At 44.3% G+C, this 13353-nt stretch overlaps 1 protein-coding gene across 10 annotated transcripts in view; it reads left to right on the top strand.

Annotated features, from left to right (window-relative positions):
* The window catches only part of myo9aa (myosin IXAa), a 341249-nt gene that overhangs the window by 258644 nt on the left and 69252 nt on the right, over positions 1-13353 (top strand). For all 10 annotated transcript variants that reach the window (XM_072492693.1, XM_072492695.1, XM_072492687.1 and 7 more), the window contains 5 exons: positions 2399-2542; positions 3903-3942; positions 9247-9369; positions 10761-10841; positions 12752-12862. In XM_072492693.1, the coding sequence (XP_072348794.1) occupies positions 2399-2542; positions 3903-3942; positions 9247-9369; positions 10761-10841; positions 12752-12862 (499 nt within the window). The remainder of the gene's footprint in view (positions 1-2398; positions 2543-3902; positions 3943-9246; positions 9370-10760; positions 10842-12751; positions 12863-13353) is intronic.

Genomic DNA, 13353 nt, shown 5'->3' with positions numbered 1-13353 from the left:
CTGAAATCTTCTAAAGCAATTTTCAGGCTTTAAACCTGAGCTTGGAATTACATGAACACAACTTCTTAATTTAACTTGGGCCTCTTGCCATTTTCAGCCTGGGTGCTGCCTTGTACCATGGGCCTTGCCTTTTACCTGGGTTTCTCAATTTATAGAGCAGGATTTTGAGAAAAGCCGAAAGCCTTTGATATTGGTCTACCAAACATTTCTGTGGAGGATCAGGGCTTCTTCCGATCTCATTGTCCCTTTTTTTATTCCATTCTTTTGATTCCCCCATTTCATTGTATAGACTCACTGAAGATCTGCTTCCTGTTACCCATAATGAGTTTTTAATAGTTTCACCATTTTTTTTATTGAAGGTCTGGAGTATCCCATTGAAATATATGTGTATGGCAGACATGATGATGGACACTAGTTTGATTCAATGAAAGTGGAAAATGTAAAGCAGACCGATCTGAATGAAGACAGTTAAGATCATTAATGAAGCATGACACAATGCTGGCCCTACTTCAGTATTTTCTGTGTATGGAACTAATTGTGTTACTTCCAAAGAGAATTATTACAAAATTATTTCCATTCATTGAATTAACGTGTTCTGGGTATTGTGGCTTCAATACAATGGGACACATGCTAACGGCAATGTAAGGCTGCTAATTAATTTGTTGGGGCTGGATCAAGCCTGACAGTGTCAGGATTTTTGTGTCTTATCCACTGACATGAAGCAATCATAATCTTCCATTCAAGAGACACATTAATGTAATAAAAGCAAAATGCTGTGGGGTGCTGGAAATATCAATTAAAAGCAAATGACTGGTAATATTTAGCGTCCATGGATAGAGAAACTGAGTTAATGACCTGTGATGAAGGTAGGAATTTCAGATGTATTGAAGGTGTTTGTTGAAGTAAGAGATAAAAGCCTCGATTAGTGTGTGTTTGACTGCTGCAATCATGTTTTAAAAGAATCTTGGTTTGAAAGGTTGGGAACCAAGGATGCAATTAACGTATCATAAAAAGCTTGGGCTAATGGAATTTCATTTTGATTAAGGAGATTCACTGTGGAGTTAATTAGATTTCATAGATTATCATAGAATTTACAGTGCAGAAGGAGGCCATTCGGCCCGTCGAGTCTGCACCGGCTCTTGGAAAGAGCACTGTACCCAAGGTCAACACCTCCACCTGATCCCCATAACCCACTAACCCCACCCAACACTAAGGGCAATTTTGGACACCAAGGGCAATTTATCATGGCCAATCCACCTAACCTGCACATCTTTGGACTGTGAGAGGAAACCGGAGCACCCGGAGGAAACCCACGCACACACGGGGAGGATGTGCAGACTCCGCACAGACAGTGACCCAAGCTGGTATCGAACCTGGGACCCTGGAGCTGTGAAGCAATTGTGCTATCCACAATGCTACCGTCTTGGTAAGATGATGTTATTACTGTGCAGAGTTAAGGTATCAGGCATTTTGTAGGAAAAGCAGGTCAGTGCAGTTTTGGATGAAGCTATGATCTCAAGTCAGGTTTTGCTTTCTGCAGTTCAGTTAAAAAGATATTAACGGTCTTTAAAGCAGTGCAAACTTGACTGAGAAGAAGGGGAAGCTGAAACAAGTTGAGAAACAGCTCCTAAAGCCATACAGCCAGAGCTTCTGCATGGGTCTGACAGGAGTCAGATCTTCACTTTGTGTCAAAAGATCCCTCTTTCTCAAAGATCAATTCTGTAAAGCAAGTATTCCTATGTGCCATTGGTACTTACAGTGGATTGACGGCTGATATGGTTTATTTTCTTGTGGTTTAAGCAGGAATAAAAATGGCAACTAAGGGTCTTGTATTCGCTGTATTGAGTAGTATTGTTTAGCGAGTAATTGTAAATTATTTCCTGGTGTGATGTTAAAGATTTTACATACTGTGTTAGTAATAATGTTTGTTTTAATAGACCATATCCCTATTCCTTTGTGTAATCCCTCCTGGAGCGATGTATCCTTTCCTCACAGTCTTACAAAATTAAAATAAAATATTGGGGTCCGGGAACGTAATCGACCTTTCATTATAATATCAGCAACTATGAATTTGTGATTATTTTGTGGAAGCTATACAACACATTACCACCCCATACCAGGAAAATATCAGTTGAAACACTAGACTGTGCGGTGCATTAGACCTTTTATCTTAGGATTTGAAAAATACATTTATACTTTGTATGGGAACTTTGGTCGGAATTCAAGTCAGTTCTGATCAAGTACATGTAGCCCAAGCGTTGACCTGCCTTTGTTCTTTCTGATGTTGACGAGCTTCCTGTGGGTTTCCAGAATTTCCTGTTTTTATTTCTGGTCTCTGGCATCCGTGGTTTTTCTTTTCTTTAAATCTGTAACATACTCCTTTCATTGCTTTGAACAGTGACCTGCATGGGACGAGCTGGAATGGAAGAACAGGAATCCAGGCTGCAAGGCATCCCTCTAGCCATTCTCTTCTTGATGACGAGGGAATCTTTCTGAATTCTGCTAGCACGAAGTTGTTGGAGAGGGCTCACGGCATCCTGATGTGAGTATGCAGCTTTTCCCGGAGGAAATAGAAATGGATTTTGTGCATGAGGAAGCACACTTTGCAGACTTTTGCATAAATACTTAATTTTGCCACCGTAAAGTTTTCTGAAAGGGAATTGTTTGCAGTACATGTTATAACAGGGGAAGTTACTGCATTGTATAAGTTTAATATTGGCTAAAATGAAAATGGCAAAAGTTGAAACTGATTTGCTTTTTAAAAACAAATAATTCTGCAATATGGGTTGTGTTGTCAGAAGCTAACTGGAGGGGCACAGCATCCCAGGTGGCACCCCAGAATCTCTGGGTCAGAAAGAGGATAAAACATCAGCGAGGTGACCCCTGTTAGAAAGTGAGCGTTGATGGTGGACTTAACTAGGATATCTTCCATTGTTGCAACCTTGCCAATACTCACAGTGCTAGGTCACAAATAAAGAATGGTCACTTGGGCCAAGCATGATAGCAGCATATCAATTTATTTGCCAGTCGCAAACATGTTCAATTTTTTTCACAGTAAGTATTTCTACATCATTATGTAGAACGGTCACTGTCTAGCCCACCCATCCCCCGTTGATGAGTGATTGATATGAAGGTATACATTTACTTTTACCCCTTGTATTGGATACAACTCCTTTAATTCTTTGCATGTTTACCCATGAACATCAGTCACATTCTGTACAGTTTTATGAGTTTAAATCACTTTCGTACTCCAGTTTGGATGACATCTGGATGGTTGCCACTCGTACAAGGGTAAAATTAATGTTTAAAGTGAGCTTTTGGGAGCTATGAATGACGGCTATTAATGCACTTGTTTTATGAAATGGAAGTGGAGCGTTCTGGAAATGCTCAGCAGGTCTGGCAGTATCTGAGGAGAGAGAAGCAGTTAATCTTTCAGGTCTATGGCCTTTCATCGTTCCTTTGGTTTTCTTGCAATGGCCTTCTATTGGGTGGGATCCCACTCCTACTAGCTGACCATCTAGCATCAACTGGAGTCAGGAAACAGGCTTATATGCCACAGGCAAATAAGGAGTGGAATTGAAAATGTTCTGAAGCTCTCTGGAGGTATTTTCCATCTGCTTTGGCCTCTGCCCAATTGACTCTCACTTGGAGCTCAAATTGGGTTTTCCTTTGGATAGTTAACCTTCCTTTCAAAATTGGAGCAAAGCAGTACCTGTTAATAGTAGTAGTAGTCCCTGTGTCAATATTTACAAGTGGGTTTCATAGATTAAAATTTGACAGCAATTATAATAAGAAGCGGGTGAGTAAAGAAACTCGACGTAATGCTTTGTTTTCGTGACACTGGCTACTTGCTGGCTCAATGGGGTGTACTTGCTGCGTAACACCTATTGTGTTCTTCACAGGAGGAATAGGAATTCCAAAACCAAACCTGTTTTACCAAAGGTGAGAATGTGAACTCTTTTTTTTAACCTTTTTCTGTGTGAGTTGAATCAGTCCTTTGTCCTCAGGGTAAAATTTGCAATTTTTGGTGCCTAATACTCATCATTGTATTTTCTGCAAGTTTTAAAGTGCCGTTTGTAAAATTTCCAATTGGGCAGTAAGATTTTGTTCTGCACTTTCCCCCATCTTGCACAATCTCAGACACTGGAAAATTGAAGTTTGTCATTTTCTTTCCTGTCTCCTGAGGTCACACTTGCCAAGTGAGGAGGTGGTGATTAAGCCATAGGGAATAACACCGAGTCATCAGGCTGACCATACTTTAGACAAGCTTTGAAATGGATTCACAAATACACAAGTGGCCCTGACAAACAGTGTGATGTAGAGAGTTGTGATAAGTCAGGGTGGAGTACTGCTTTAAGTCTGTTTTTGTAGCTGATTTAATGATGGAGTCAAGATACTCAGTATGAAGGATAGATGTGTCCCCTGTTCTCAGTAGTCAAACTATTGCAAGTAAATGGATCCAATTCAAAATTGATTCAAATTATATTGTTATAAAAGTTACTCTTGATGTTTACAAATAAGTAAAAAAAAGTAAGCTGAATTCGTATAACAATGCTGCAGAAGGCAGTATAGCCTCTCTCAGCAATAACGCAATGAGCAACGGTGTTATTAGTACGCCTGACAATGTGGAACACAAACATTACAGGGGACATATTTTGCTCTGCACCGTCACACACACACACACACGCGCGCGCGTACGCGCACGCACACACACACGCGTGCACGCACAGGACAATCTAGATATTTCAAGGTCACAATTGTATTTATAAACAACCGTGCAGATATAATCTTGCAGTTGTTTCCTGGTCATCACCAGTGCCCTGAAACATCACCAGTGCCCTGAAACACACACTGAAATGCACATGAAACAGATTCTTAGAATAGAAGCATTTTGCAGATCCACTTTTACAAACAGACTGAAAAGACATGCAAAGTGTACGGGGAATGTTAAACCTAATACAAACTGCATTGGTGAGGAATACGTATTCTTTCCTTAATTGGATCTTTACCTTTCAAACCCTAGATCTTGCAATGATTCCCACCCACAATGACAGTTTACACATCATTCATCGTTTCTAATGTTAGCACTAATTGGCCTAGTTTCCATTACAAAGTTCTGTTTCAAGGAACATCAGTCCAGTTGAGTAGTGTGGATACAGGGTGCTGGAAAGGGTGGGAAATTCCACCCATCAGCAAGCCAGTTAATTTCCATCTTTGGCAACTAAGCTAAAAAAGCACCTTGCCAGCCAAAAATTATTCATCATCGATCTCAGACCATGAGTTGTTTGCTTTTGACGACTGCAACTCAACCCATCCCCTTGACTGGGTCCAGATTGAAATCAGTTTTAGATTATATGTTTAAAAGGTCTATTTTTCTTTAGCTGCAGTTCATGTGACACGTTTTAGGGAGTGAGAAATTATTCCGATTTCAGAAATCCAACATGCTCCAGCTATATCAGGCACTGGTTGAACTACATCTGGAATACTGTGCGAGGTTCTGGGCATCACAACTTAGAAAAAGATATACTGGCCTTGGAGACAATATGGTGCAGATTCAGCAGAATGTTACCAGGGCTCCAAGGATTAGATTATGAGTAGAGATTACATAAATTAAGCTTACATTCCCTGGAACACAGAAAGTTAAGAGATAATAATAATCGCGTGTCACAAGTAGGCTTCAATGAAGTTACTGTGAAAAGCCCCTAGTCGCCTGTTCGGGGAGGCCGGTACGGGAATTAAACCCGCGCTGCTGGTATTGTTCTGCATTGCAAGCTAGCTATTTAGCCCACTGTGCTAAACCAGCCCTTTGATATGACCTCAGGAGACAGGAAAGAAAATGACAAACTTCAATTTTCCAGTGTCTGAGATTGTTTTCATTAGTTTCCTTCCATCCTCTGAAGGTACGTATCCTTGTTACAGAACGGTCCCGTATTACTGGCTGCTGCTACACTCTGAAAGTTGCCTTTTTTCATGGGTTACCTTGCATGGTGTGTGTTGAATACTGAGTCATCGCAGCTAAACTTCTCCTTGCTCTCTCCTGGAAACAAACACACAGTTTCCAGCGTGAGAGTTCCACCGAGATAGCGGTTAGCAAACCTCGCACACTGGGATTTGAATTTCCAAACTTACTATTTGTCCTTAATAGTTAGTGTAGGGTCCCAGTGTTACAGGTTGCTTGAATCAGCTTTACTGCTGCGCCCAATGACTTTGAGAGCATAAGAGGGAGATAAAATAGAATGGAGTGTGTAGTCTCTTAGATGTCATAGAGCAGTTTCAGTCCTGTAATCCCGACATACGGCTAGGCTACATCTGAAATATTGTTTTATGTTTTGGGAACTTTACCTCCAGAGGGATCCCAAGGTTAAAGAGTGGGTGTAGAGAAGACTGTCTTAGGATGTTGGCAAAAATGGGAAACCATTCCAGTACCTGTATGAGGTACTTCCATTCGACTGTGTCGGAGGCCTTTTCTGCGTCCAGGGAGATGATCACTTCTGGTTCTCTCCCTGGATGGGGTCACGTTCAACAGGCGTCTGGTGTTCAATGTTAGCTGCCTGCCCTTGACAAAGCCTGCAACTACCTCTGGCATGCCTTGCCAGGGCCTTTGCCAGGATCTTTGCGTCTACGTTAAGTAGTGAGATGGGCCGTAGGACTCAATCTGTCGGGTCTTTGTCCTTTCTGGCTGTCAGCGATATTGAGGCTTGTGCCAGTGGCAGGGAGCCCCTTACTCGCGAGTCTGTGAACATCTCCCGCAAGTGCGGGGCCAGTGCTAGCCTCCCTCGGGGGCATTGAGCTCGGCTCGTCTCCAACCTCGCATCCACGTAGTGAGGAGCATGGTTAGAGATTGCAAATACAGAGTATTCTGCCCCCTTAACACTGGAAGCACTGATTTCCCCACTACAAAGAATTTGATCCTTGAGTCGACCCTGTGGACCTCTGAAAAGAAGGAGAACTGTCTGTCCCCTGGGTACATGAACCTCCAAGGGTCCACTGCCCCCATCTGCTCTTCGAAGGTGGTCAGCTCCTGGTGGCACGGTGGCGCAGTGTTTAGCACTGCTGCCTCACGACACCAAGATGGCCGCTGCCACCATGTGCAATCTGCCGTAGCCAGTTTTCTATCCATCCTCCCTTCCCCGTGGCCCCTCCTCCTCTTGGGTCTCTCCACCACCACCACACCCCCACATTTTGCCAGGCGCTTCCTCCCTGTCGGGAGCTGTGCTGAGGCCTCCCATACTTCTTTGCACTGGCTTGCCCTCTAGTGTGGTGGCCCTCTTCCTGGGAGTGATCCGGGTCTTCCTCCCCATGTTGTGCTCTCTTATTCTCTTGCCCCCTTCTCCTTCTCCTGGAAAGTTACCCACAGTTTGGCCGGGTACAGTATACTAAACCGCACCCCACAAGGGTGTTAAATTGGCTGTGTTAAATTCAGCGTGGCATTTGGCCAGGTCTGCTCCAACATCCCGGTAGACTCCGATTAAATGGCCCTCCCATTGGCAGGGCCGAGTGTGCCGTGCTCAGTTTAAGATCTTCTCCTGATCTTGCTATCAGTGCAGCTTCGCTATTACGGCCCTTAGCTGATGCCCCGCTTTAGGTTTTTGCCGGAGTGATTTGTGGACTCTGTCTATCTCTGAGATTTTGGGGCAGCCCTCCCTTCTGACCAGTTTACCTAGCATCTGGGCTACACATTCTGTGGGGTTCCAGCCCTTGATCCCTCCGACTGGCTCATGTTACGGTGGTTCTGGCAGCACAACCGATTTTCCTGGTCCTCCACCTTCCCCACCAGTGCCCCTTGCGTCGCCCCAACCTTGCCACTTCTGATTCCAAGGAGGTGATTCGGTCACTTTGGTCGGCGGTCGCTTTCTCCAGATCCCCGATTGTCGCCCCCTGTGCCTCCAGTCGTGTCTCTGTCTTGTCCAACGCCACCTTGAGGGGGGCCAGGGTGTCCGCGTCAGCAGCCTTCACTGTCACCATAATTTCCAACTTGATGGTATCTGTGTGTTTCTGGAGCTCCTGAGTCATGAGGTCCATCGACTCGTGTATCGATGGCTAGTCTGGAGACTCGCGTATCGATGGCTAGTCTGGAGACGCGCGTATCGATGGCTAGTCCGGAGACTCGCGTATCGATGGCTAGTCCGGAGACTCGCGTATAGATGGCTAGTCCGGAGACTCGCGTATCGATGGATAGTCCGGAGACTCGCGTATCAATGGCTAGTCCGGAGACTCGTGTATCGATGGCTAGTCCGGAGACTCGCGTATCGATGGATAGTCCGGAGACTCGCGTATCGATGGCTAGTCCGGAGACTCGCGTATCGATGGATAGTCCGGGGACTCGCGTATCGATGGCTAGTCCGGAGACTCGCGTATCGATGGATAGTCCGGGGACTCGCGTATCGATGGATAGTCCGGAGACTCGTGTATCGTGTTTAGTCCGGAGACTCGCGTATCGATGGATAGTCCGGAGACTCGCGTATCGATGTCTAGTCCGGAGACTCGCGTATCGTGTTTAGTCCGGAGACTCGCGTATCGATGGCTAGTCTGGAGACTCGCATATAGATGGTTAGTCCAGAGACTCGTGTATCGATGGATAGTCCGGAGTGGATCCCGGCAACCCATCCCGCTCGGGTGTGCTCGGCTGCAACTCGCTCCTTATGTTCGCCATCGTGCTGTTCCTCCTCTCCAGGCTTTTGCCAGCCCTGCCATCCTTTCAGGTCCGGGAGTTATTGCCGGACATTTATCGGTAGTTGCGGCTGTCTTGTGAGAAGGTGTGGGGGGGCTATTTTCAGACAAACAAATGTTTTTTTCTAGTTCCTGGACGAGAGCCACCTTCCCTGCATCAGCTCTGCACATTCCCCTCTCTGGATGTCGGAGATTATGTGTGGGGTTGTTAGATTATAGAATTCTCCAACAGAAACAAAAGTGGCAGCAAAATCAATAATAGCTTTTAAAAGGGGAGTGAATAAATATGTGGAAAATATTCTGATGAAGGATAGGCACCAAGTAAGTCTTAACTGATAAATTCTCTTTCCAGATGTTGACTGATCCGTGTATTGCTCGTGTTAACAACTCGCCGTGTTTTGACTTTTTATAATTGGATAGATATATAGAATATGTAACTTATTCTGATGTTTTACCTTCTTACTCTATATTTCCTCCTTCACCATTGACACAGATGTGCAAATTCTGACATTTAAATGTTTGTGCGAGTGATTTCAGCTGGTTTAACATTGCGACTTTTGTTTATCTCGAATCCAGCACTTATTAGATGTGAAGTCGCTGAAGTACCTGGGAAGCCTGACACTTCATGACCGCATTACCAAGTCTTTGCTCCATTTGCACAAAAAGAAAAAGACACCCAGCATTAGTGCCCAATTCCAGGTAAATACATGACGCAGGTGACTGATTCTCCACCTCACGATACAAGGGAGGAAGACTGTGTGCCGCATGTTGTACATCAATCTTCAATCTCAACTACAAGAGTTTGATTGTAGAGTAACCAGTAACCCAAAGAGTTCTGAAAGCTCTTTGAATGTTGTGTGTCTTTTGGGGGTTTTCTACTTTCTGTCATGTGTTAACTAGTTCAAAAGACGCCTTACTTATCTTAGTGCCAGTTATATGCATGTTTAGTTCTGTCCTTGTGACATAGAGTCTTCACTTGTGCAGTATTTCATCACCAACCTGGACAATATTTTCATTCCCCAGTTTTCTTCCTCCTCCTCATGGCATGTGTTCCTCAGTTCTCAAGTAAGACTTGGGATTAAAATATTTTTTCTCATTTTCCCCCTGTCCTCAGTTATCTTTCTATTGGGATAGATTTGTAGCAAATGCAATTATTTCTGTGTTGATTTTCATCGCCAGATTAATAGCCATCAGAGTAGTGAGGGATTAAGGATAAGAATAGGTTAAGATGATTGAATATTGTGTGGAATATGGTAGTTCCTGAATAGCTTGGACCATAAAAATTACATGCTAAGCTTGCTGACTGAGACTAGGCAGTGTAACATAAGGTTGAAAAGGTGCTCTGGATTCACCTCCGAGCAAGGAGAAGCTTTCAGAACCATCCTTTGGGGAAGGAAAGTCATTTGTTTTTTAAAAAAATGGAAAGTGCAGCTCCATGAAGCAAAGAGTGTGAGTTTATGCAGTGCCTTTTAATCTCAGCACATGCCAAAGCATTTCACAGCAAATACATTACATTTGAAGTGTGCTCATTGTTATAATGTAGGAAATGCAGCAGCCACTTTGCAGATTGCAGCATTTCACAAGCAGCAATGAGATACATGGTCAATTAACTTGTTTTAATCTAATGTTGGTAGAGGAATAAAGAGTAGTCAGGATTGTGGATGATTTTCCCTTTTCTTTGAAATCATGCACTGGATCTTTTAATGTTTAAATGCCCCATCTAAAAGATGGCACCTCTGACAGTGCTCTCAGTGCTGTACCGGAGAGTCAGCTGAGAATATCTTTGAGTCCGAATTGTGACCTTTTGACTAGAGGCTGGCGATTAAAACAGGCGACTGATTTGAGTTTTGAGAGAATATTGTTGAACCAAACCTTGCTCAACATACTCTTCATCCAAAATAAATGTGACTGGCCTTAATGAGAAGAGGAGGGTCACCCTCTTCCCCAGTGGCCCACAAAATTGTGACTTTGAATGGCTTTTTAAGGTATATTGCATTTTCAAGGTAATGCTTGTTTTGTATACATTTGATCTTGGCCGATGGATACCAGGTGCTGCAGTAATTTGGCATTTTATATTTTCTTGCATGCAGGCCTCGCTCAATAAGCTGATGGAGACTCTGGGGCAGGCAGAGCCCTACTTTGTCAAGTGCATCCGATCAAATGCAGAAAAGGTAACTGACCTTTGGTATCTATTGCTATACTTGAAAATTAGTGGTTTGAGAAGCCAAGTTAAAATGCCTATGTCCATAGGCTAAACTGCATGGGGGGGGGAACCAAACAGCCACTGAAACCGTACATTTGCAAGTCTAAAGGTGTTTCAACAGAGAAGCTGAAAACTCTTGAATTATTCAAGATAGAAATTGGATGCTACAATGGATGGAGGATAGGTTTTTTATCTGAACAACACCATTAATCTAATTATACCGTATTTATTGAATAGAGCAATAGGTCCTCGGAAGCCATCAGCATTGAATATGGTTTGACGAAACTTGATTTCAGCACGATAATGACGTAGGGAAGAGAAGACACAAAGTGTGTGCTTTTCCAGGAATAAGAGGAAATTTGGAGGAACAATTGTCATAAACGTTTGTGCTGCAATGGTTAAGGATGAGCTGGCCCGAATTCTCCGCTTCCCACTGCTGGCAGCAAGGATTGCGATCGGGCGGAATGGAAAATCGCGGTTTGGCGCCCAACGTTGATTCCATCGCTATGCTCCAACCCTCACAGGGTTTTTGTAAAATTTACAGTACCCAATTCTTTTTTCCCCAATTAAGGGGCAGTTTAGTGTGCCCAATCCACTTACCCTGCGCAACTTTGGGTTATGGGGGGTGAGACCCACGCAGACATGGGGAGAATGTGCAAACTCCACACGGAGAGTGACCCAGAGCCGGGATCGAACCCGGGTCCTCGGCGCCGTGACGCAGCAATGCTAGCCACTGCAGCACCGGGCAGCATTATCGAAGTTTGCGCTCCGTACCGACGGGACCATTCAAAACTCATTTGCATGGATTTAAATATCATTAGCGGGATGGACATTTCATGCTCCTCCCCACTGTGATGCTCAACCCCTCTTTGATGGAAGTCTCACAGGCGTGAATTGGTGCAAGTATTTACAAGCGGGGCCTGGGAGCCATAGTTGGAGGCTAACAAAAATCTCAAAAATTGTTGGTCTTGTTGGGCTGGCTGACAGTAGTGGGGAACGAGTTTGTGCCAAGCCCGTAGACTTGGGCTTTCCTCCTCGAGATCGGGGTGGCCTGGCTCAGACCACCATTGTTGCAGTATGTGGATTTAAATGCATCCCTCCGCTGCTACTTACAGGCTGCTGGCTGCTCTGACTGCTGACTATGTCCTGTAAATGTTTAGAGAGCCTCTTTGTGATGTGGGTGCCCACCGAGGCTGTCCCTCTGGGCACCCTCATACCCCAGCTGTATCAGCAAGGGAATGGGCGTGACCAAGCTTAATCAGTGGCCCGCCAGGTGTTGCCACTCAGAAGAGCTGCCCCACTGCAGAGGAAGCAGGGGATTAGCAGAGCTCACCCTAACCAGAGGACACCCGCACCATGGTCTCTAGAGCTTCTGAGCAGAGGCCTCACCAGTGACCCCCGCTCCTCAGTATCACCAGTCTCCACTGGTGAGGCTGGCAGCACTGACTGCCTCTGCCACCTCATCCCAGGTGCTGTTCAGGAGGGCGAATTTGAGTCTGCGGTTCACTGGGGAAGAGGGTATCCCTCCTCTCCTCATTGACATAGGGGGAGGGGGGAATTGCTTCCAGTTCACGCCGGCAGAGTGCTGGCCCATTTGCATGTCCTGAATCGTGGAACAAATAGCTCCCCAACGGGAATACGAATCATAATTTCAGTTCTGGCGGGATCACTTAATCTCCCAAATGGAGAATCCCAGCCGGTGTCTTTATGTTTAGGAGTGAAAGAGAACACCTGTGATGTGTTTTTTGATGTATTCTAACCAGGAGTATGCGATGGGTGTTAAGAGGGACTTCCCAGGTCATCGCAATCTGTCTTTGTGAATTATTACTGGTGTATCAAAATTGTTGCTCCCCGTAACATTTTTTGTTAAAATTACAGCTTCCATTGCGTTTCAATGATCACCTAGTCCTGAGACAGCTGCGGTACACTGGCATGTTAGAAACAGTCAGGATACGACAATCAGGATACAGTATTAAGTACAGCTTCCAGGTGAGAATCTCTGTTTACTTGGGGCATGGGAAATCCAAATGCATTGTTCATTTCTGGTTTGTTTCAGATTTACTGATGGTGTCAATTTAAAGCATGTAATGCAAACACTATGGATCAATTGATGTTAATTTGAACTGAATTTAACCGTGATTGAGACATGCTCATTACTGAGATCCAACCTAGTTTAATTTAGTCCTGTTTAAGGGAGGCAATTTATATCCAGACTTGAATTGGTTGGTTTGCATTTTGAAGCTGTAGCAAATGCACGCTTCAATCTGATATTTAATAAAATAATGAACCGAGTTGAGTTTTTGTCAATATTACACCCGTGACTATTTTTCAACTGCATGATGGGCTGTGTTTAGTTCAGGGTGGACTGCATAGAATTCTTAACCCAAGTATGATTGGCTCACTCCTACTCCTGAAGTCGTTTTTTAAAAAAAAATCCTCCGTTTTCTTGTTTCTCCTGAAGATAGTAACCCTCAGTGGGT

The sequence above is a fragment of the Scyliorhinus torazame genome, chromosome 30 (genome assembly GCF_047496885.1).
Source record: "Scyliorhinus torazame isolate Kashiwa2021f chromosome 30, sScyTor2.1, whole genome shotgun sequence".
In the NCBI taxonomy this organism is placed as follows: domain Eukaryota; kingdom Metazoa; phylum Chordata; class Chondrichthyes; order Carcharhiniformes; family Scyliorhinidae; genus Scyliorhinus; species Scyliorhinus torazame.
This window is presented reverse-complemented; position numbering and strand designations above follow the sequence as displayed.